Genomic DNA, 22391 nt, shown 5'->3' with positions numbered 1-22391 from the left:
AGACAGACACTCGGACAAAGACACTTCCTCTATATGTTCTGTTTTTTTTTTCTCTGATGATTACCCAGACTTAATGCGTTTTCCTTTCCATCAGGATCAAATGGATGGCAAAGACAAACCATCATGGCGACATTCTGCTTTAGCCAAGCCAGCCTGGGTCAGTGGGATGAGGAGGATGTTTCCTTTACTGCAGCACGCTGTGTTAAATAACCATGCAATGGACTCTGCAACAGATGGATATACTGAAGGAGGATGTGTGAGGAAGACAATCCAACTCAAGGTAACACATGTTGATGTGCATGCAGATCTGCTTTTTGTCCCTCATCTTCATCATCATCATTTGTGTTTTTCTTGAAAGTTGAGTTGGCTGTATGTTTATTTTTTCCACCAATTCCCGATTGAATCAGCAAAGTTCACAATTTGTTTCTTCGATATACGATATATCGATGGGTGTAGAAAAAAGCTGACTAAGTTGTTCGGCTGACATGTTTGATGTGATATCTTTTGTAAGTTCTGCACATCTCTGATCTGAGCTTCTAAAGCACAACTGATGTTTTTCAGTTGATCCTGACCTTTGACATACGTTGGATTGATAACACTTTGAAATCATTAAACCAATAATGCATACAGGAGTTTGAGAAGAAATTGGTATGAGAATGCTGGTATGAGAACTGTTTCTGCCCAAAATATTTTTGGACTTGATGGAGCGGATATGTTTGAGGATCAGATAAAACATCTGAGCTTGTATTTTAGTGGTTCAGATGGTCTTTTATTGTATGAGACTTGGTAACCCTTCTCATACCCATACAAATACCTCATGGTTTCTAAAAATGAAAGCTTTAAACCTGACAACAAACTTGTGTGTGATCTGTCCTGCAGTGTTTTTACTGTTGAGTAACAGGGGACTGAAATTGATAGTTTAGTATTCTCAGTTGAGAAAAAAACATTTGGAGTTTGTTATATTAGCGCTAATTATTGCAGCTCTACATACCTGCTTCGGGACATCTTCTCTGGCCAAAAATGTAGTTTAAATTCGGTATAATTCTCAAAGTTGAACGCTAATGGCTGTTTAAACCAATGTAAAGTTTGTACAGAACAGATACATTGCTGTTAAGTTTAGTTATCGCTTAAGTATTTGTTATATTGTGCCCAACACACACACACACACACACACACACACACACACAATAGCTAATATGTCTTCCAGGCTATAGCACAATGTTAGGCAACCTGAGGAACTTGGAAACATGTCATTCAAGGAGAGCATGTTTGCAGCCGCTGTGAATGATAGCTACACCGTCAGAGTTTTCCCTGAGATGAACACCAGAATTCAACACCTTGTCAGCTATTTGAGTGAAACTTCCTGCTGGTGAAAACATCAAAAGGAAAGATAAAACTTGTGCCATGGTATGCTGATTTCACTGATAAAAGCACTTTGAGCTTGTACCTGCATAACCATAGCCAGTCATCTGGTGCAATCTCTGGATGGAATCAAAGGCGGTAGACTTTCTGCCTCCCAAGCACGACGCTGTCTAACCAGTTAGATATGCCCGTTTGAAACTGTGTTCTATTTGTAAAAATGGGGCCTAAAATATAGAGTTGATATGTTGAACGTCTGTGCACTAGAAGCTTTGACAAATTGAACATCTCGAGTCAGTGTTGTCATTATGTAGACTTGTACAATGCTCTGATAAAGGTGAATTAGGTTTATTTTTTATTGCAGCATTAGCGGTCTACTCTGCTGTAGTTGTGTGCACCTGATGCAGATCCACTTTTTCTACGGTGAAGAATCCCCGTACTGTACTATTGATGTGCCATCAAAAAGAAATGCTCATAAAGTTATGAAGACGAGCAGAAGCGCCTCAAGTTTATTTTAATAAGATTTTGGTGTTTGGATTATGATTGGATATGATTATGATTGGATATGATTAGTGATTATTTTGTAAGTGATAGAACACTGGAATGCTGAACACATTCTGACTAAGAGAAAAGGTTAAAACTAAGAGTGGGACTTGATTTAAAAAAAAAATTATCTAATTAACTCAGGGCTTTCTAATTAATTAATCAAAATCAATTAATCACATTTTAAGTGCATCCCAATATTTGCCCTAAAAAGCAACACTCAATCTTATTGGATTTTGGTGGATGAATGAATGCAATGCATCCAATTTTACTTTATTTTTTAGTTTGATAAAGATGTTGGATCTTGTTTGAAATAGTTTTTCTGCACAGCAGCTTGAAAGATGGATCGCAAAATTATCTGTAGCACATTTTCTGACCCATAATCTTCTACCTCTAATCGTGGTCTACAGTCTAGAGCAATCAATTTAGCGAGTGAATTTGCGCGGGGCTGGCGCACAGCTAGCACAGAGCTAGCGCAGACCTCCAAAATAATTCTAATTTATCTGAATTTAGGGTAAGATTTAATGTTGTGTTTTGTTTTGAGTTTTCATATTTCACTTTTAAACGTATTTATTATGTTATTTACTGCAAAACCTACCTTAAGATCTACACTTAAGTCTCATATGCAGTTGGTGTGGAAATGGTCCATTCCATGTTCTCTGAAGAAATAAATTGTGTTTAAAAAGCAGTTATGATAAAAGGTGGCATACGTAATTTGAATGAGCCAGTCATGTCTGAGTCAGTACCACTACCAGAATTGTTCTACACTAGCCCCTGTATGAGGGTGCGGAGCCCAGGAGGTGACATGGAAATGCTTATAGTGGTTTTTTTTTTTAATTAAACACAGGGGTTCTTTATGTATTGCACATCATTTCATATACAGCACGTTTTTTTAGTAACTTCTACACACGTTTTTATTGAAATGCAAGGGCATCCAGATTGATGAGAAAGCACACAAAAATGGGTACTGAAAATGAGACATAACTGACCTTATCTTGAGATAAAAATAACATGACTTAACTTGGTACCGCTAATGTTAACCATCAGCCACTTTAACATTTATGTTTTTTAGAATCCAGGATATTAAAGAAAATGCGTTCATCTATTCTATTCAAGCGTTTATTTAGTATAATCATTTGACTACTGCTGAATCTATTTCCAGCTTTCAACGTAATATTCTATGCAGATCTCTCTTCAGCCTCCACTGTTATTTTCACATAGGGCCCCATGTCAACTTACCATTTTTTTTCTGAGCGCCAGAGTCTCTTCTCTATTGTTTTCAGCCAGTGCTTTTCTGCCCTGAAACACAAGAGGCCTGCTAAAACAATGATGCAGCTTGAGACAAGGGACAAGTTTGTTCGTCGCTTTTGCTTAGCGCTCAGTGCGTAATTATGGTGCATTCGAATTTGATAACTCAGTTTGATAACTGTGAGCAGACACGAGGGGAGAAAGGGGTTGGAGGTGTGTCGCTGAAGGAGAGTGGAGGATTTAGTGTTGAGGAAGTGTCCCAAACAGCAGCTTCTTTTGGTTTCATGCTTGTGCTCAAGGACGACATCTACTGGATTTATTATCGGTCTATCCATTGTCGTGTACTTTCCCATCAACTAAGAAGATTTGAAATTAAAACACTTATTCGGATGAACTTTAACTTGATTTATAGGCTACACCTAGATTAATACCAAGAACATAAATATACACTCTGATCCTGCATTTACATACCTATAAACCCTCTGTTTCAGCCCTGCTTGGAACAGGCTGTTTATGTATCTGCAGCTTTAAATGCTGTTCGCTGTTTGACCATGAGCCCCTCTGTAGAAGGGGATGTGGCTCGGCTTTCTCGCACCATGCCATATAGTTTACAGTTGGAAGGTGGACTCAGAGGGCAGAACAAACACATAGATGTGGGAGTATGACCGAGTATGACCCTGCTCTTTGTGATGTCATAAAGGGAAAATAACTCAACGGCCAGCTTAAGAACATATTTTCAGAAAAGAGGGGCAGAGAAGAAGGAAAGGAGGTGGAGTTTTTGAATAATTGGGTGATTTATAGACAGATAGGTACACATAGTGTTTGAAAAACATGGTAACGTGCATTTTTCATAATATGTAATCTTTCAATCACTTAATCATGTATTGTGGCAATTCATAAATGTTATCTCAAGATGTTTTACAAAAGAAAAATTGGATAGGGGAGATGGGATACGATGCAGGAAGGATTTCTCATTTTCCTCTTGTGGACAACAGGGACGTTTCAGTAACGCGGGTTGTATTTATAACATACAAGAACCTTTTTTGAAATATTTTTATTCTATTTCTTGATAGTGAGGTAGAGAGAAAAAAACCCGTCAGTGTATCACATGTACCAACATTAAACTCTGGTAATGTGTGTAGTGAACGGGCGAGGCGCTGTGCATCATTGCTGTCTGTGTAGCCTCGGCTGGCTCCGCACAGACAGTGAGAGACAGCCATGGAGAGGTGGAGAGCGGACTGTTTTCTTTGTTATTTTTGAAGTCTTGTCATTTTGCAACTATGACAATGTTTACGGGGACATGTCCCGGTCCAACTGAACGATGCAGCCGAGAGCAGGGAGACGATTTCCACCGGTAAAGTATATGTCACTTTTCTCCTCTCCCAGTTTTGATTGGGATTGCGGTAGTCGGGGATATGTGCCATCGCTTTGCTGGTTGTAAATCTGCTCGGATATTGATGTGGGATTCCCTCTGTGTCCTCTGACGGGGAGGGGGGGGGGGGAATGTTTGCGGTCGTTATGTTGTGGCTTCATTTTGAACGACTGTTTCTTGGAGATTATAGATGTGTATAGATAGGCTAAGTACTGTGACAAAGTTGTGCACTTGTCTGTTGGCTACTGAAAGGCCTGGCTGACTGTGTGTATGTGTGTGCGCGCGTGCGCGTGTGTGCATGTGTGTGTATAGACGGAGTTTGTTTCTGGCTCCCCTCCCCCACTCGCCGCTGCTGTTCTGCTCATTCTGGAGAGGCCAAGACATGAATGTGATGAGAGGCTCACTTCAGAGGAACAAATGGATACAGTTTCAGGTTGAAGGGACCTTTCCTAAACCTGTCTCTGACTGGCAAAAAATAGCGCCCGAGCCTTTAAAAAATGCTTGTCAAAGCACACACCTGTGACGGCAAAACCGTTCATTTGCACGCGCTAACCGAGCGTCGCTCGTGCCGACACTGGAGCAACATGAGATACACACCTCAGCATCTTTATGAACGGTTGACACACCAGCCGGGAAATAATCTTGTATTCCAAATATCACACATTGTGTGTGTGTGTTTTTTTTTTTTTTATTGTCAGTTAGTTTAGCACACCTTGCCCTCATGCAAAGTGCACGTGCTGCCCACACTTTAGGATTGGGCAGAGAGAATTGCAGTGTTGCCAACCTTGCCCTGGTTTTTGTTCAATCACAGAATATTTTGTTTCTGTATTGGATAAGACAGAGAGTGGGTGTGCCCTAAAGGGAACGTGAAGGCAACCTTTACAGAATAGTTATAATCGCAGCTCGAGAAAGGGTAGTTATAAATGCGATACAAATCCCAAACAAGTATTCACAATTTCACAGAGATATGAAATTAGTAATCAGAAATATGTGACTGTTATAGTCTAAGAAAAGCTGGTTCTCTTGCTTTGGTTTCATCAGGACAGCATGCAGCTCTTCATTGTTTACGGACAATCCATCTGGGAGATTAATCATGAGCTGTATGTGCAGTATTGACACTACTGTGTCTTTCCTCAGCAGAACTGCTCAGTGACAATATAGAGGACCAGGATGTGTCCTTGAACCAGACATCCAAATCCTAAAATGATTCCACCCACTGATCTGCAGCTGACCATGCACTGTGACAGCATCTGGATGGAGCAAAGAGAGAATACAAGACAAAATTCAACGCATATATTGGCTTATATTTGAAAAAGGAAAAAAAACACAACAACTAAGGCTGCATTGTAAATGAGTTCACATTGTAAACCTCAAGTGAATTCACCAATGTGATGAAACACTCGTACTCCCTCAGATGAATCCTGAGTAGCTGTGTAAAGTAATGATATACTGTTGCATACAAATGAGAGGATACATTATCGCTTCATCATATTCATGTTTGCTGCATGATGGAGAGCGGATTCACAGCCCGACTGCATTGAAGCCACGACTCTTGGCCTGGATTACCACAACACGCCCACATATCTCTGAATGTCACAATAATAGCCTATAAAACCTCGTCACATGCCCAATGACCCCTGTTTTCAATTTGTGAGTGCCTTTTGTTGGTGTCTTGCGGAATATGCAGTCACGTGAGGTCAAGTCCACGTCATTTATTTCAGCATGTTTCTGCAGTACAGATTTCTTGGTGGTTTTCTCCTCAATTCTTCTATTGCATTGATCCCCTAATCCCACCATACGTTCTACCAGCTTTTGTATACGACAGTTTACAAAGAGTGTAATTGCATATTTCATATCGAAGTATGAAAAGCCACGAAGCTCGCCTACCGAGCAGAACGTGTTGCGTATGAGGGTGAACCTGAGGCTACTTTTTTCTTTCAAAAGCTTCATTATAGCGAGCCACAGTGTCTGGATTCCCACAAAAAATGGAATTAATTTCAAGCTCAGCTGTAAATTGGCACAGGCACTAATTTTTTCGTAAAAATTCTGAGCAAGCTGTGCAAAAGTCTGATCATCTCCAAGGAGGCTCCAATCCTCTAGTAACTGAGTTTATGGTGAATATGGCACTTTATCAATTTTATTTTGTCAGCAATAATATGTTATGTGATTTCACCTCCTTTTGTCAATTAATCCCTGCATATTTTCCAGATTATCTGACAACACGTAGTAAAAACAGTCATCATTACAAGCTAGCACTACTCAGAGATGTGATGAGGCTGCGTCTCATTGTTGTATTTTTTTCCCCTCCTTGCAGGAGTTTTTGTGCAGCGGTGTAAGTAGAGATCTGGATCTAATAGTGTTGCAGCGCGGCCTCTACGGGGACGTGGTTTGTGGATGCTGGGACTATGAGCATAAGCGACAAAAGGGACTACTTAGTAGAAGGAGGCAGCTTTACTGAGGATGCTCCCAGGCCTCCAGTGCCAGGGGAAGAAGGTGAGCTGGTGTGCAGTGATGGACGCCTGTACTGCAACCCTGGCTTCGCCTCAAAGACGGAGGGCCTCAAATGTGAGGCTTCTGTGGCTACACCGAGGCGACCCGACTTAGACCTTGGTTATGAGCCAGAGGGAAGCGCGTCTCCTACACCACCCTACCTAAAGTGGGCCGAATCTCTTCACTCTCTCCTGGATGACACAGATGGCATCCTTCTGTTTAAGACCTTCCTAGAACAGGAGGAGTGTGCGGATATGTTAGACTTCTGGTTTGCCTGCAGCGGCTTCCGCAAACTCGAGGCAAACGAGGAGTACGAGGAGAGGAAAATTAAACTGGCGAAAGCTATATACCGGAAATACGTTGTGGACAACAACGGGATTGTTTCCAAGCAGATCAAACCAGCTACAAAGTCCTTCATTAAAGACTGCGTCCTGAAGCTCCAAATTGATCCTGCAATGTTCGACCAGGCTCAGACGGAGATACAGACTATGCTGGAGGAAAACACCTATCCTTTATTTCTTAAGTCTGACATATATTTGAAATATACACGGACAGGAGGAGAGAGCCCCAAGCTGTACAGCAATCAGAGCCCCGTCTCTGGGAACGCAAAAGGCCTCTGGGGTTATTTACAACCTTCAGATGAAAAAACAAAATTAAGAAGTGAGGACAAGCCAGAGGAGCAGCCCGAGTGCATCCCCACGATGAGCAACCTGCTTACCCAGAAGCTGCTAACGGAGACGCTACCACCACATGTTTCCAACAGCCCCAGATACCAGGACAGTCCCGAGTACAGGTAAATCCTCTCAGTCATCTGCAAAAGCTTCCCTTCTTCTCTTAAACGTAACACCTTTTCTCTGCAAACAGCCGAATTAAAAACGCTAATGACGACCAACAAAATCAATGCTGCAGGTTTGAAGAGAGAACAAGAGTATAGCACAAGAGAAAGCTGAGATAAGAGGAGGGAGGTGTAGGACACTTTTCAGAGGCTGTTCAAGGTGGGGTTGGTCATTTTTCCAAAGAACTAGCATGATTGTGAAAGTAGCATTCCCTCCATGCTCCATCTTCACCCACCCCTTCCCCTCTGTGCTCCCTGATAAGCCACGCCCCTCACTTACACACACTAGCACCATTGGTCCAGAAGCGGATTTCAGCTCATGATTTGAGTGTGGGCTCGTGCATGGAGTAGAGAAAAAGCAGGGAGACAGGGAGTCGTGAGTGGTTCATAAAACTCGTACCGAGTGCAGACATTCATGGTCAAAATTTGTACAAGTTTACAGCTGCTACGCATGACCGATTGTCTGTGTTTGTTTTTCAGAGCATGTGAGTTTTTAATTTCTGTCAGGACCTAAAGATAATTTCAACCAAAATCTTAAAAAGTGTATCTGAAGATAATTGCCAACCCTGAATTTTACTTGTGTTTAAATGTGGAGTTAGGTTTTTTTCCTGGTACAGTAGAGGTTGTGTTCATTCACAAAGGAATCTATCTTTGTCTTTCTGAATCAAATTAAAAAAACAATGTTTTATTAATTCCTGAATCGAAGTAGTGCTGAACTTGACAACAAGGTTAAGGTCATAACAAGTAAGTAGCCTTTAAAGTCGGTTAATTCGGTGGTTTCATACCATGCGTGCACGCGCGCATGCGGTATCAGCAGCATTTGAATAATTTCCTGTCAGCTTTGAAAAGATGTTCTTATCCACACATGATATGTCTAAGTGGATTAGCCCAGATATTTGAATGTCTGCGATGGTAACAGTGCGACGCCAAGTCTGCTGATTGATGATGAAAAACATTGATTTATTTACCAAAGAAGTTAATTGCAGCTGCTCTTCTGAATGAACAGCATTGATCACACACGCCTGTCTGTTTCCTGACACTGATATTCTTCCAATTTTGACTGTTTAATAATAACTCATTTCTTTATTTATAAGCCGCAGGCAAAGACCGAGTTTTAGTGCTTGCGGTTTGCGAAACCTCCTCTCATGCTTTCTTCCTCTTGTCCAGTCACTGTTAATTCTGACTCCGAAAAGTAACACAGAAAGCGCTAAAGTGCAGAACTCAAGTATTTAAAAAGGCAGTGGACTGGACAAGCTAACGGACAACGTCACAGCGGCTTCATCAATCATAAATGCAGTCTGTGTGATATTGTATCCTAAAACTAGGAATTAACAAATGATTATTGTTTTTAATTTAGGCTTTCCCAAAATGTCAGTAAGTGTGTGGCTAGGTGGTAACAATTAGCATAGGCATGTTCTTCTCCTGGAAGTGAAGCTGGGCAAGATGACATGAAATAAATACCTCTGTCCTCGTCCTTTTTGCGTTCAGAATTTGACAAATCAGTGTTACAAAATTAAAAGGAATCTTGCATGTAAAAGTGTAAAAGCCCTCCTCCCCCGTCAGAGCTAGCTTGTGATGCTATACCCAACCCATGTTAGTGCATTAGACCAAAGAAAGATGCTTCTAGAAGTCTCAGTCTGCTCAGCTCTCAGGACTGATATCTTTGAGGCTCACTGAATCTGTGGTTTTACTGTTTCCCCTGTACTGGGTTGTGTTAAGCTGCTTCTGAAAATACCCATCTTATGTCAGTTAGCTGTTTCATAAAAAAAGCATTCGAACAACATAATAACTGGGGCCTTTCATTGTGAATTACTTGTTACAACTAACATGTTTAGCATTGAATTGAGTTGAAACACACCTTTGAAGCAGTCGTAACGGACATACAAGTGGGTGAGCTCAAGGCAAACCAAGTGGCTGTATTTAAGCACCTAGGCAATGTGCTAAAGGTCCAGACAGACAGACACAGATAAACACTTTAATGAACCTGCCTCTGTCTGTGGTTGGTTGTGTTATCGCCGCATCAGTTTGGCCTTGTTTGTGCACTACAACCCAAGTTGCATGAAAACCAGTAGATATTAGTGATGGATGGTATTGATACTGGTTTACTGCCCACCTAGGACCAACGGCTGCTGGTGCTAACACTGCTAATTTAGCGACACTTGGTAAACAGTAAACCAATTTGACATTGTCTCTTGGCTGAATACTTTAATATTTTTTTGGAGTGTTTTTGTCACATTTGGAGTAGAAATCAGACCTTTAGACCTGTCTGAATTTTAAAGTTGCATTTAATCAACGTTAGTAGGAAAATCCCACGTCAAGCAGCATCAGAATACGCTTCAAATAATGACTTATCTGACACAAATTCAGAGAAGGGGAAGGGAGTCGGGGTTGACCAGTTTGGGGCTGAAATTGTGTTTAATCCATCTGATGTCTGCTCTCAACGGCTCAGAGTGATCAGACTATGTGGATGCTTGTTTACACGCTTGTGATCCACCTGATATAAGGATGATATGTAATCATATAAAACAGAATGAAAGTGAATTAACACTAGTTTCATGCTTTGGCTTAAACCATCTTTGCAAAAGGAAGCGTAAGAGTCAAGGATGAGAAGCTATTCCAGCGTGGTCGTGGGTTGTGACTGTGGCAGCATATTTGACAGGAACAGTCTCTGCCAGTGTTCAGTCACAGTAAGGATGAGATCTCTTTGCGATGCCTTCATCTGTGGCTGCAGGATGGGTCAGCATGACTCTGTGGACTCGTCCTGGGCTTCTCTCTGCATCCTGATCACATTCAGCTTCTCTCCTTGATATCAGCACAACCTAAGATGAACCAAGCATTTCTTTGCAAAACATATTCAAAGACAGTTTTCTTTCTTTTTCTTTTTTTTGTTTTTTTTGTTCAGTGTTTGCAGGAAAGGAATCTAAAATGACCAAAAGAAAAAGAAAAAAAAAAGTTGATGGAAAGAATATCCTCAGGCATTCCATGGAAAGATGTGGAGAGTATCTTAAAGCATCAAAATACTGGCGCTTAAATAAGTGAGTGAAACACAGTGTGGAGTTTATTTTCACATCATTATTTCAGCAATCAAGCATTTGGCTGGATTCACAAACAGACGTGCTTCATTTTTAAATAGCCTTTTAGCATTACCCGCTGGGTTTTTTTTTTGTGAAACTAAATTTTACATCAATTGAATCAGATTTCTGCAAAGACAGGCAACAAAGGACATTAACAAGTCTTTCAGATCGGCTCTAAAAGAGGAAAAGATGACTTGAAAGAGGAGAACCTACACACTCACGAATGCTCTGTGAGATTTTTGGAATTTGAGCAGCTTTTTTTGTTTTTAAGTCGTTAGCTGTGTACCTTAAAGACAAGCTGTGTCACAGGGAGGGACAAGAGATCATTTCTGTTTTCAAACGGTCTTATTGAGGTTATTTCACTAAAAGGCGTCAGGTGATGAGTGTCTTTTCCAATGTTGGTTTCTTTCACTTCACCGACAGCCTGAAATTCCTTTTTTTTTTTTTTTCTAGACTACACTTTATTTGTCCCAATCCTTCCCCAACCTGGAGCTTGAATTATTCACTGTTGTTTAATGTAGATGCTAATGAAAACCAGGCCTGGTCACAAAGGTTTCATTTTGAACTGTGGCTGGGTTCTTCTGCATTCCAAACAGGGAGAGATCACGCTTCGGATTTGTGCTTCAGGGAATTCCAATTTGAATAAAAAGAGATGATGCCCAACATCTTTAATTCATGGGTAAGAAGTGTGCTCAGCGAAGTCAGTGACCGGGAATGAAGCCTACTAATATATCTGTGTGCGTCAGATTAAGAGCAGCAGTTAAACCCCCGCAGTTCAGCACTCCGGGATTGTATCGGGATGCACTCCGGTGTTTGTGTTTGGGAAGGTTGACAAATTGCAGGAAATGGAGTTTTACAATTAGTGCGTATACTTAGACAGCTAGCATGCTACCTGTGCTTCACCTTTCTGATACCTTTTGTTAAAAAAAAAATGCTAAAAACATTTGTTTGACAAATAACCTTTTAGTACAGATCCCTTTGGTCATTGCACACACACACTCAAATGAGCCAAGCTAAACGGTATTCAAATTTTTTGCACGCCCATCAAAAGAATCTTTATATCCAAGTTTAACAAACATGGTATTGCTTTCAGGAAAGTCTATGAGGCTGACTCGTTTGATAAAGTGATCGAAGCGCTGGTGCTCAATATCAGACTTTTACAAAATAATATGCACCGTAAACAGATTCCCCTCTCTACGTCACTGGTTCATAAAAACAAACCTCACAGTGGTGCTTGTGACGAGTAGGAGGGACGTTTGAATTTGAAGTTTTTTCGGACAAAAAAGTGGACGGTGGGATAAAGGGAGAAGACAACGAGGGTCAAAAGAAGTTGAAGTATGTCTGGTTAGCTATTCTTGTATTTGCTTGGACTACTTTGATATCTTGTCTCTGTGTTACCTGTTAGGAGAGACACTCGACAAGCACGTTTCTTTCAAAAGAATTAACTACTCATACTGTCTGTTTTTTCTATTTTGTTTTGTTTGTTTGTTTTAAGTGAATAGAATAAATAAATAATAATTTCAAAAAACACGTTTTAAGAGCTGATACTGAAACCATTGTGCAGTGATTAGTTCATCTTTAACTGAACCTTTTAGGGTTATTTTACATTCCTCAGTTAATCAGGATTGTGGTGTATAATTTGTTCATTTCTAGCAACATTTATCAATTGTTGCAGAATTGCTGTATCATGATATCACGGGCCACGTTGTGATGTGTCCTGGTATCCTATCACATCCTGTGATTCATTTCCCGCACAGTTAGAGTGTGGTCGATTTATTCATCGATGCTTCTTGACTGAACATACGCTGAGCATGAACTCTATTTAGACTTGAACTCAAACCAAAATCGAACTTACTAACCACCAAACAGCCAACTCTTCTTGTTAACTGTCTGTAGAAGTTATTTAGAAGTACTTCCAAAAAGTCCATCTTTGTAAACATCTTTGAAAAGCCCCTTTTACTTTATGTAAGCTCATTGTGCTCAGCTATAAGTGGTGGAATGCAGGTTAGCTCACAACACATGGTCCTCTCAGTGTCCTGTGATGATCGATACACAGCAAGACAGTAATGTAATAATACGTCTCGGTATCTGATTTTAAAAAAAAAAGAATACAACATACTCCTAAGACGCTGAAGTGCAGTCAGTTTCACCACTTCTTGTCAGTGATGTCATCGTGCTATATGTCGGACCTTTATTGTTTTTCTCAGTGTTTCATATATTTCTTGATTTCTTTTTTTCTTTTTTAAGGCATGCAACATGTCTGGAGCCCTTCAACCAGCATCCTGTCTCATATCCATTTGATCGGGCTCCTGCATCCAGTGCCTTGACCAGTGAGCAGCAGAGTATGTCCAGTGACACAACAGACACAATTTCCCTCACAGACGGTAGTGTGTAAGTATTGCCTCACCACTCACACACACACACACACACCCACACACCTACACACACACACACACACGTATTATTAAGTGCATGAAGGCTGCTGTATTTTTTGGCTGAAGCCCCAAATGAAAGGACACTATACTAAACTTTTTGAGGTTCCTAAAACTGGACTTTTTCCCTGATATAAAATCATGTTCTGTATGTTTGAATGCACTCAACTATAAATAGACTCACACTTGATTACCTTTGCAGTTGTGATGAAAAAGATTTCTTAATGTCTCCAAAATAATTCTCTGTAGTCGCAGCTCTTTATTTGTGTTGAACGAAGCCGAGTTTGTCTTCTTGTTTGGCACAGGGATAAGACCAACCGCACCGTGTCTACCATCTGGGATGACATGCACAGTTTCATTTGAGTGTGCTGGTAAAATAGGATTTTCAAAACATTTTTTTTTTTTTTTTTAGTTGAAAAGATGGCACCAGGAGTATTATCCCACAGAAACTTCAAAGCGTTCACAACTGGACACAAATGTGTTTGAAGCTGAATGCATGAGAGGCTTATTTCAGCGAGTTGGTCCAGAGCTTTCAGTACAGGAGAGTTTAAAGCCCAGCATGACCAATACCGCGCGGAATTACAGACTCACGGGTGTGTTAACATGTAACCGTAATCTGCCAGACCACTTGTGGTTACAGAAGAGACACAATAAACCTGTGAGAATGCCTGTACTGATTAATCAAGACTTACTCATTTGGGTGAAAACGCAGCGGAAAGCCTCCCACTTCAAAGCTGCCTGTGTTGTTTATTCATGAGGATGTTCTATGAAAATGTCTTTGTTCATTCCAGAGATGGGGTACCACCCTGCAGAAACCGCAAACAGAAACACCGGGAGATGCACGACAGTGCCAAAGCAAATGGGCGAGTGACACTACATCATATTCCAGTGAGTTATTCATGGCTTATTTCCCTTTTTCCTCTGACTTTCTGCCTCGACACCCTTCCTCTAACTGCCTGTCCCTGCCGTATTTTTCCTCTGCTCTCCTACATTTGAGATGTGCATATTTAAGCTCGGCTGTGTCGCGGGGGCCCTGTGATGGAGTATAAGAATAGCTGACTGCGAAAAGCGACTGGCTGTCTAAATGCAGCTTGATGCTTCCCTAAGCTGTGTGCGCTGAAGCCTTGCAGACATGATTCCTCCCCTCTGACAGCCTGATGCCTCCCTCTGCAGCTTCTCCTGTCTCCTGGTTGGAAAACCTGGACCTAATTAGGCCTCTGAGTAAAGAGTCGAATTAAAAGTCTACAGGCGGCATCCCATTAGGACTGTGGAACTGTACTCTCCTTACTCTCACTGTTCCTGCTCAAAAAGAATAACCGTGGCTCCACCTCCATCAATCTAGTTGACAACAACTGGATTAATATGGCTTCCATTTTTTTTTTTTTAATGTAACAAGGTGATGTTTCTCATCTATGTTTTTCTAAGTCAAGCATTAGCAGCTTGTAGAAGATGAAATAAATATCACTCATGTCCTTAAGAAGGTACATTCAAACAGAAATGTCCTACATATGACATTTCATATATGAAGGCCATTCAGAGGGCTTTAAATAATTCATTAAAAACCTAAAGGAGTGGGAGCATATAACCACCACAATCAGTCTTCAGTTGCCTCATGTCTATTTACTGTCGACACTTCCTTCAACTCTTCCTGCCTTTACGTGGTCACTGAGAGGACATGAAGGGGTCGGGGGTTTAAACGGCCCGTATCGTGTTGGGTGTCAGTAGCAGAAATTCACGGAGAGCGCGCTCACAGTTTGACATGTCTTCCCCCAGCGAACAAACCGGATTCCGAAGGATATCCACGTGGAGCCGGAAAGGTTCGCTGCAGAGCTGATCTGCAGGCTGGAGAGCGTGCTGAGGGAGAGGGAGGCTCAGGAGAAGCTGGAGGAGCGGCTGAGGAGGGTCCGGCTGGTATGTTCATTGTGTTTCCTGAGCCCTGTGTCCACTGTTGAAAAGCACAGGCGCATCCACTGTTTGAGTTAATTCTGGTGAATAAGCGGCGTTCTTTTTAGGAGCGAATGCAGAGGTTCACATTGCAGAGCGCTGTCTGTCGACTAAATGAGTTCTTGAGGGAGTTCAGGGAGAGGACAGGAACAGCTTTTACTGAGTAAGTGAATAATATTAGTGGCTGGGGGCGGGGGGGGATAAAATTGAAGTACTTGTCCCTAAAGTAGGGGCAAGTTTAAGTCTGCAGCTATCATTGATTTTCATCATTAGTTTAATCTGCCAATTATTGAACACATATCCTTCACCAGTTAAATAACAGAGGAACAATTCCATACTTTTTTTTATCAACAATGTTGTAAAAACATCAAGTGTTTTTTTTCTCACTGAAAGCTTTTATCACCTGATTGGATGTTCCACTTTAAAGAGTCTGAATTCAATCATCACTATAGATGGTATACACAGAAACCAACAGTAGGCTATACTGGGCAGTATCATAATGGTGTGTGAGATGCCACCACAGCCCGCTTCTAAAGCCTGAAGGCGAGATGTGTGTCCGGCCAGTGAGTTTAAAGTTTCCCCCCCGAAAACAAAGGACACTTAAATCCGTCTGGCCTTAATAAAATTAATGAGGCTAGCCATTTGAAAGGGGAAGAAAAAAGCATCATGAATCATTTGGAGAATTCCACCGTTGGCCTGTCAGCGATCTGGCTTTGTGGATGAATCGGATGAAGCACCTGCACACTCGGCCACTTGTAAGCCTGGAACAGCGTGCCGCCTGTTTGATGTCACTTGAACGATGATGAAATAGTCCCTGCCACCACAAACAGAATCTCCCTCTGTACACGGAGCCAAATATTAAGTCTCAAGACAGACAATTTACGTGGTTTGGACCTGGAAGGAGAGAAGCTGCCGTCACACGGCTTGTGGTTTGCTTTATTAAACCTGGAGGCAACCATGAAATGACTTCCTTCATCTAGTGATACTCAGTGCATTTAGAAAAGGAACTGTGCGCTCGTGTTTAAAGATGTTTAAAATAAAATGCAATCAGATCAAAATCAGATTCAAAAAGACTTATAATTGACCATAATGCTCCAGTTTATTCCTAGTATTCTCAGAATCAAATCAGTTTCATTTCGTGTCATATTTCAGAACAGTGGAGCTATGCAGCTGATCTATAGATCTATAGAGACGAGCAGCTGTTGGTGAGAGGAAATCAATTCTGAAAGGGACATGTGAGCATCGCATGCAGAGGTTGCATTACTGGACTGTTTTCCATCTTTGATATCTTTTTTTTTTATTTTTTTGAGCAATGAATAAAACAGTTTAATATCTGTCCGTCAGTATGACTGAATACTGAGGGATATCCAACAAACGTTAACCTCCAGGGTTTGCAAAATGCAGCAGATGCCCTAACAGCAAAAACGTAAGTTCCTCAAGTGTCTGCTTGAAGCCGGCTCCTTAAAGGGATACTTCACCCATTTGCATGAAGCTGTGTATCATTAGAAACATGGTAGTAGTGTTGAATGGTCGTGAATCCAGCCCTCATTTTGCCCTGAGACAAGAAAAATATGTTTTTCTTTGCTTGGAAGTTTTCTTCATGTGATGCAATATGACGCTTTTTGCATCACATGAAGAAAACTTTCAAGCAAAGAAAAACACATTTTTCTCGTCTCAGGGCAAAATGAGGGCTGGATTCATGACCATTCAACATTACTACCATGTTTCTAATGATACAAAGCTTTATGTAAATGGGTGAAGTATCCCTTTCAGACCCAGAGCTCACATTCACATCGAATATTAAAAAATCCTATTTTTTTATTGAAAATGGGCAACAATGGCTACACATGTCTCTACCATCAGAACAGACTTCAGGCAATCTTTTTCTGGACTGTTGGTATGACTTTAATTTATTTACCCTCTTCTTTATTCTTTTTGCCTTTCTGGCTTATCTTTATAACTGGAGGTGTTTACCAGTGTGCTTATGTATGTGGGTAATCCCTCCACTCCTGATGTTTTAGCACTTTACTTAAGGTGTTCTTCTTAATTTTTTGTTCGTTTATATGTGAAATTAAAAGTCAATAAAAAAAGTAAATGACAAAAAAAGTCCTCTTTTACAGCAGAAGAGGAACAGCACACCTCTGCTTTGATTTTATGAAGCATAAAAGTTATTCATAGGAAGGGGTGAGGCTGATCTGACTGACAGGCGGCCGTGTGGTAACCCGCTTCCCCTCCAGCTCTTTGCCTTTTACAAAGATGACCAAAAGTTGGTTTGAGACAGCGGTTCATAGAAGCAACCGGTCGATTGAGTTCACTTCAGTGAATGTCTATTAAAAGGTTTATTCATAGTGAATTTGTATGATTAAGGAACATTGCATCATCATTTATTTATTTATTGCTTGTCGGGGACAATGGCTACGTGTCAGTGCGCTCTGCTGTCACTGCGAGAAAACAAACACGAAAAGTGAGCATAGGGTCGGTGTTTTAGAGTTTTTGAGATGTTCAATATAAGGCCAGTTCATTTGTTAGAAAGGTTGTTGTTGTTTGTTTTTTTTCAAAAGCCAAATGCTATAAAATAGGCCATGTTTCAACATCATTGGAACAGATTCTGTCTGTCAAAATGACAGACTGCCAGAGAGTCTAATGCAGCCTCTGGTCGCTGCGCTGAATTTGACGTTTTTGGGGTGCTTACAAAAAAAAAACAAAGCATGCAACTATTTCGACTATCACTATTCAGAGTATCACTTCTTACAAAGAAAACATATCAGAAGATCTCCTGCTCACCACACGGGCTCACTCACAGAATGTCATACATTACCATACTTAGTTTTCATGTGAAAAGATGGAGTCAGTGTAAAGATGTGGTGAAATGAAGCTGTCATGGTTCCACGAATAACTTCCAGTGGGCTCACCTAACGCAGAGTTTGGAATCTTTTGCAAAGATACAGAGAATTAGAAATGATTAAAACCATGCCAAGAAATATTTGGCTGCATATTGCAACCCTTTACAGAATCGATACGTTTAAGAAAGCAGTGGGCACAGCGGGATCAGAAACTCTCTTCTCTCTTCTTTGATGCTTTTATAGCAAACGGATGGCGAGCACAGGGCGACTCCAGTTTGTATGGCCTCTTCAAGGATTATTGAAGATTTATTTCATCATTTAAACAACTGACATAAAAAAAAAAGTGTGGGCATGAGCTGGCTGAAAGATAAAAAGTGAAAACCCCTACCTACTGTTGTCTTTCCACTGCTTCTCAGGCAGAGAGAAAGGAGGCGAGAGAGCACAAAGTGTTGCTAACTTTATGCAGGACACACGACACGAGTTGCTTTAAAAAAAACGGTCTCTAAATTCAAAAGTAAATACAAAAGTAAAAATTGTCTCAGGCCTCTGCTTGAACCTTAAAAACTGTCACTTGACTATAACTAGCTCGACATGACTGAACTTCTCCTTCCACTCTTTGATTTCATTTCTGCAAATCGTCCATCCATGAGCTCTTATGAACCGTGATTCCTCTGTTGCTCTCTTAGATCAGGGATTCTCAAAGTGTCTGCGTACTATAGCTTGGGTGTATCATTAAAAAAAAAAACATATCTACAAACTGGGACCTCTTACACCAATAAAATCAGCCATTTTGTCCAATACCCCCGCCCCCTTTAGTTTGGTGCCAAAATATCCAACTCTGATATGATCGTGAATTATCTGTCACTTTATAGAGCGCAACGATATAAACAAACAACTCAAAATAAAAAAATACCCTTCAGCCAACATTTTCTCAGTTTATAAAATTAATTACCTGTACTTGGAAAGCATAAATGTAGCTTTATTCTGTCTTCTTAAAGTACTTCATAGTACATTAATAAATGGTTTTAATGTTTGTTTATCAATAATATTATAATGAGGGGGTCCTTTGAAAAGGATACATGGTCTAAAAAAGTTTGAGAACCCCGGTCTTAGATCAGAACCTCTATCAGCACTACCTGTCATTAACCTAAAAGATAGGCGTGCACTCTTGGTGTAGTCTAAAAAAAAATAAAAAATTAAGCAGAATGAAGAGGAAAAAACACGTGGAGAAACTACGCCACCTACAGTTTAGCCTGAGGAAATCATACACACACACACACCAGCAGAATAAATCTCAGTGGTGTCAAATGTTTGAGGAGACAAGTTGTACATCTTAAAATCCACATCAGAATAATGCACATGGGTTTTTTTTATTTAGGTGTTGGATTTAATATGCCTTAGATTTTAATACTTCAAGTTCTTTAACTTTGACTTTATCATTGTTAGTATTAATGATTAATTTGTTTATTTTTTGCTCTACAGGAAGAGGAGGGTGACGACATCATGGCTAGGTTTCCCCCTGGTGCTTATCCCCAGAACTACAACTCCCGCTATGCTGACTACACCTACAGTGGTCCTTTGATGGGAGACTCGCATGAGGAGAACCCTGAGAGCATCCTGGACGACCACGTCCAGCGGGTGATGAAGACCCCTGGGTGCCAGTCACCAGGCGCAGGTCACTCTCCCGTGTCGCGCTCGCCCGACGGTTTCCCAGGAGGTCGAGGGATGGGACCGTCCTCAGGCCAGGCTAAACATCCATCCAGGCACAGCACCAAGGGAGAAAGCAGCCACCTGCACCATCACAAACACGCTCACCACATCCATCACGCAGGCGCCGGGAAGTCCAAAGAGCAGGTGGAGGCTGAGGCGGCCGGGCGTGTGCACAGCAGCTTTCCCTGCAACATGGATGCAAGTCATTGGGGATCCAAGTCACGCAGCTATGCAGATGGCATGGGATCAAACACTACAGAGCAGATGGGGTACATGTACGTACGAATAATTACTTTGTTACGGTCATCAATGACCCCTATATTTGTTTGCTTTTTCCTTTTAATCTTGTGATTTTTTTTTTTGTCCTCTTCCATAATACAGCGGCAAAGGAGGCACGCAGTGCAAAAGAGCGATGAAGAAAGGCGAGGAGGTGCGGCCGTATGACATGCCTGCACCGGCAGAAGAAATTGAGAAAAACCAGAAGATCCTCCTGTGGCTGATGGAGGGACAGAAGGAAATGGTTCAACATAAGAGGAGCCCATTTGGGTCAGTGATGCCGTTTAACGTCACATAAGCGCAAGCAAACTCTTAAACCTTTACAAGTCGAAAAAGAATGTTGTGCCGAGGCGTGCATGGAAGTCACGTTTATGACCCCCACGAAGACAGAAAAATACTACTGCATATCCTTTCCTCATTTGGTTTGAATGTTTAGTCTAAAAAAAAAAAAAAGAACTCTGTTTTTTTTTTTTTTAGGAGTACCACAGGGTCCAAGAGGACCACTGGACTTGAGGGATCTCGTCTTGGCTCTGCGGAGCGATCGGGACCTGTGCACCCTTGCGGTGGCACCCAGCTACGAAACAACGTGCAGCCTTCTCACCCTTTTATCCAGGATCCCACGATGCCCCCCAACCCAGCTCCCAGCCCGCTCATACAGCTGGAGGAGGTGCGCCGGCGGCTTGAGGAGGAGAAGATAAAGTCTGGAACCTTACAACCCAAGCAAAGGTAAGAAGAGGGAGATGTTTGTGGGCTTAGGTTGTATTTCCTGTTGATCAGTTTTTCTTTCAAAACTTTTTATTTTATTTTATTTTTTTTATTCTTTCTTTATTCAGGATCATTGCATGTCCAACATACTGTCATTGCGGGTTGCATTCTTTTACAGTCTGATCCATTATTCATTTTTATTTATTTTTTCCTATCAGTATACATCGTATTACAACATTAATCAGAACAGAACATGGGGTGTTATATAAAATTACAAAAAAGGGAAGAAAAACAGAAAAAACCCCCCCAGAAAAACAGTTTAATAGGTTTCCCCTTTCCCTTCAAATGTAGGTTGGGCATCTCGGGGAAATATACATTTTCCATGTCTTCCAAATTTCCTCAAATTTACAGTCCTGGAGCCTCAAAGAGAAAGTAATTCTCTCGATTAAATATATTTCATATATAATGTCATACCATTCCTTAATAGATGGGGTATTTGGTTTAAGCCATTTCTTTGTGACTGCTTTCCTCGCTGCTGCACTCAGTATTCCGAACAGTTTCTTAGTTGTAACGTTTGTGTTTGTTGAAGATAGGAGTCCAAAAAAAAGCTTGTTTTTTTTTTTAACGTCAGCTGAAGGAGAAGAGGATGGATCGCTCCTTTTCTTTCTGTACTGAAAATAAATTGACCCCTTTTTTTTCCGCACTCTTTTTTTTTTTTTTTTTTTTCTCCTCCTTGGTGCAGCGTTTTGTCTAACTGCTGGGTTTGTTGGGTCCTTCAGGTATGTGATGGAGGTGATCCAGAGGGGTCGCACAGCAGTCAGGCCTCCACTGTTCCCTCCGCTCAGCGTGGTGCCCGCCGTCTCTGACAGCGAGCTTTCCGAGCTTGAGTATGTTCACTGTGTCCTACTATTTTTTTTTTGTGTGTGTCTTCAAAAACCCAAGACTCTGCATAGACCACAGCAACCCACCTCATTTCTCATTCTCTTTCATGTGAGTTTAGTTTCCCCAAAACTGATGATCGGTTTCTTTCCCTTTTTTCCCCTTTCTTTCCTTTTTTTTTGCTGTATTTGTGATGTCATAGCACGTATCAAAGTCTATCCTTGACTTTGGTATCTTTGGTATCTTGTCTAGTTTGTTAACATCCACATATCACACACATTCTGCACGCTTACCGAAGAAATGTGGTGAGACTGTTAGCTGGAGACAGTGTAATGTAGTTTTTTGTTTTTTTTTTCTCAAGAGGCGCTGAAGAGAAGCTTTTTGATTTTTTTTTTTTTTTCATTAGTTCCATGTTTCTGTTTGATGCTCGACTGCCCTCTCACATGGCTCCTTAACAGATGGAGGGGGAATAAGGGTAGAGTATGAAAGGCGGGTCACGTTGCACAGCCAGAAGGTAGACCCTCAGGTCAGAGCTGTGAGGGCTGGAGATCATGACTTTGACGTGCCTGAATCTCCACTGACCGAAGCTTTCAGTTCCTCTCAGGTCCAAGCTTGAAAATGTCTAAAGGAAAAAAAAAAAAATAGAGATTGGAATGTGGCAAAAACTCTCCTGATATTTAC

At 41.2% G+C, this 22391-nt stretch overlaps 1 protein-coding gene across 7 annotated transcripts in view; it reads left to right on the top strand.

Moving 5' to 3' along the window:
* axin1 (axin 1) overlaps window positions 1–22391 on the top strand; it is a 30308-nt gene that overhangs the window by 3672 nt on the left and 4245 nt on the right. For 5 of the 7 annotated variants that reach the window (XM_079365667.1, XM_079365670.1, XM_079365666.1 and 2 more), the window contains 9 exons: window positions 95–280; window positions 6837–7805; window positions 13169–13312; window positions 14145–14241; window positions 15127–15264; window positions 19623–20125; window positions 20232–20396; window positions 20604–20852; window positions 21611–21718. In XM_079365667.1, the coding sequence (XP_079221793.1) occupies window positions 6928–7805; window positions 13169–13312; window positions 14145–14241; window positions 15127–15264; window positions 19623–20125; window positions 20232–20396; window positions 20604–20852; window positions 21611–21718 (2282 nt within the window). In that variant the 5' untranslated portion in view covers window positions 95–280; window positions 6837–6927. Of the gene's footprint in view, window positions 1–94; window positions 281–4234; window positions 4505–6836; window positions 7806–13168; window positions 13313–14144; window positions 14242–15126; window positions 15265–19622; window positions 20126–20231; window positions 20397–20603; window positions 20853–21610; window positions 21719–22391 lie in introns of those variants that run through there. The other 2 variants (XM_079365671.1, XM_079365672.1) reach the window with 2 other exon arrangements.

This window comes from Symphodus melops (genome assembly GCF_947650265.1).
Source record: "Symphodus melops genome assembly, chromosome: 17".
NCBI classification, from domain to species: Eukaryota; Metazoa; Chordata; class Actinopteri; order Labriformes; family Labridae; genus Symphodus; species Symphodus melops.
This window is presented reverse-complemented; position numbering and strand designations above follow the sequence as displayed.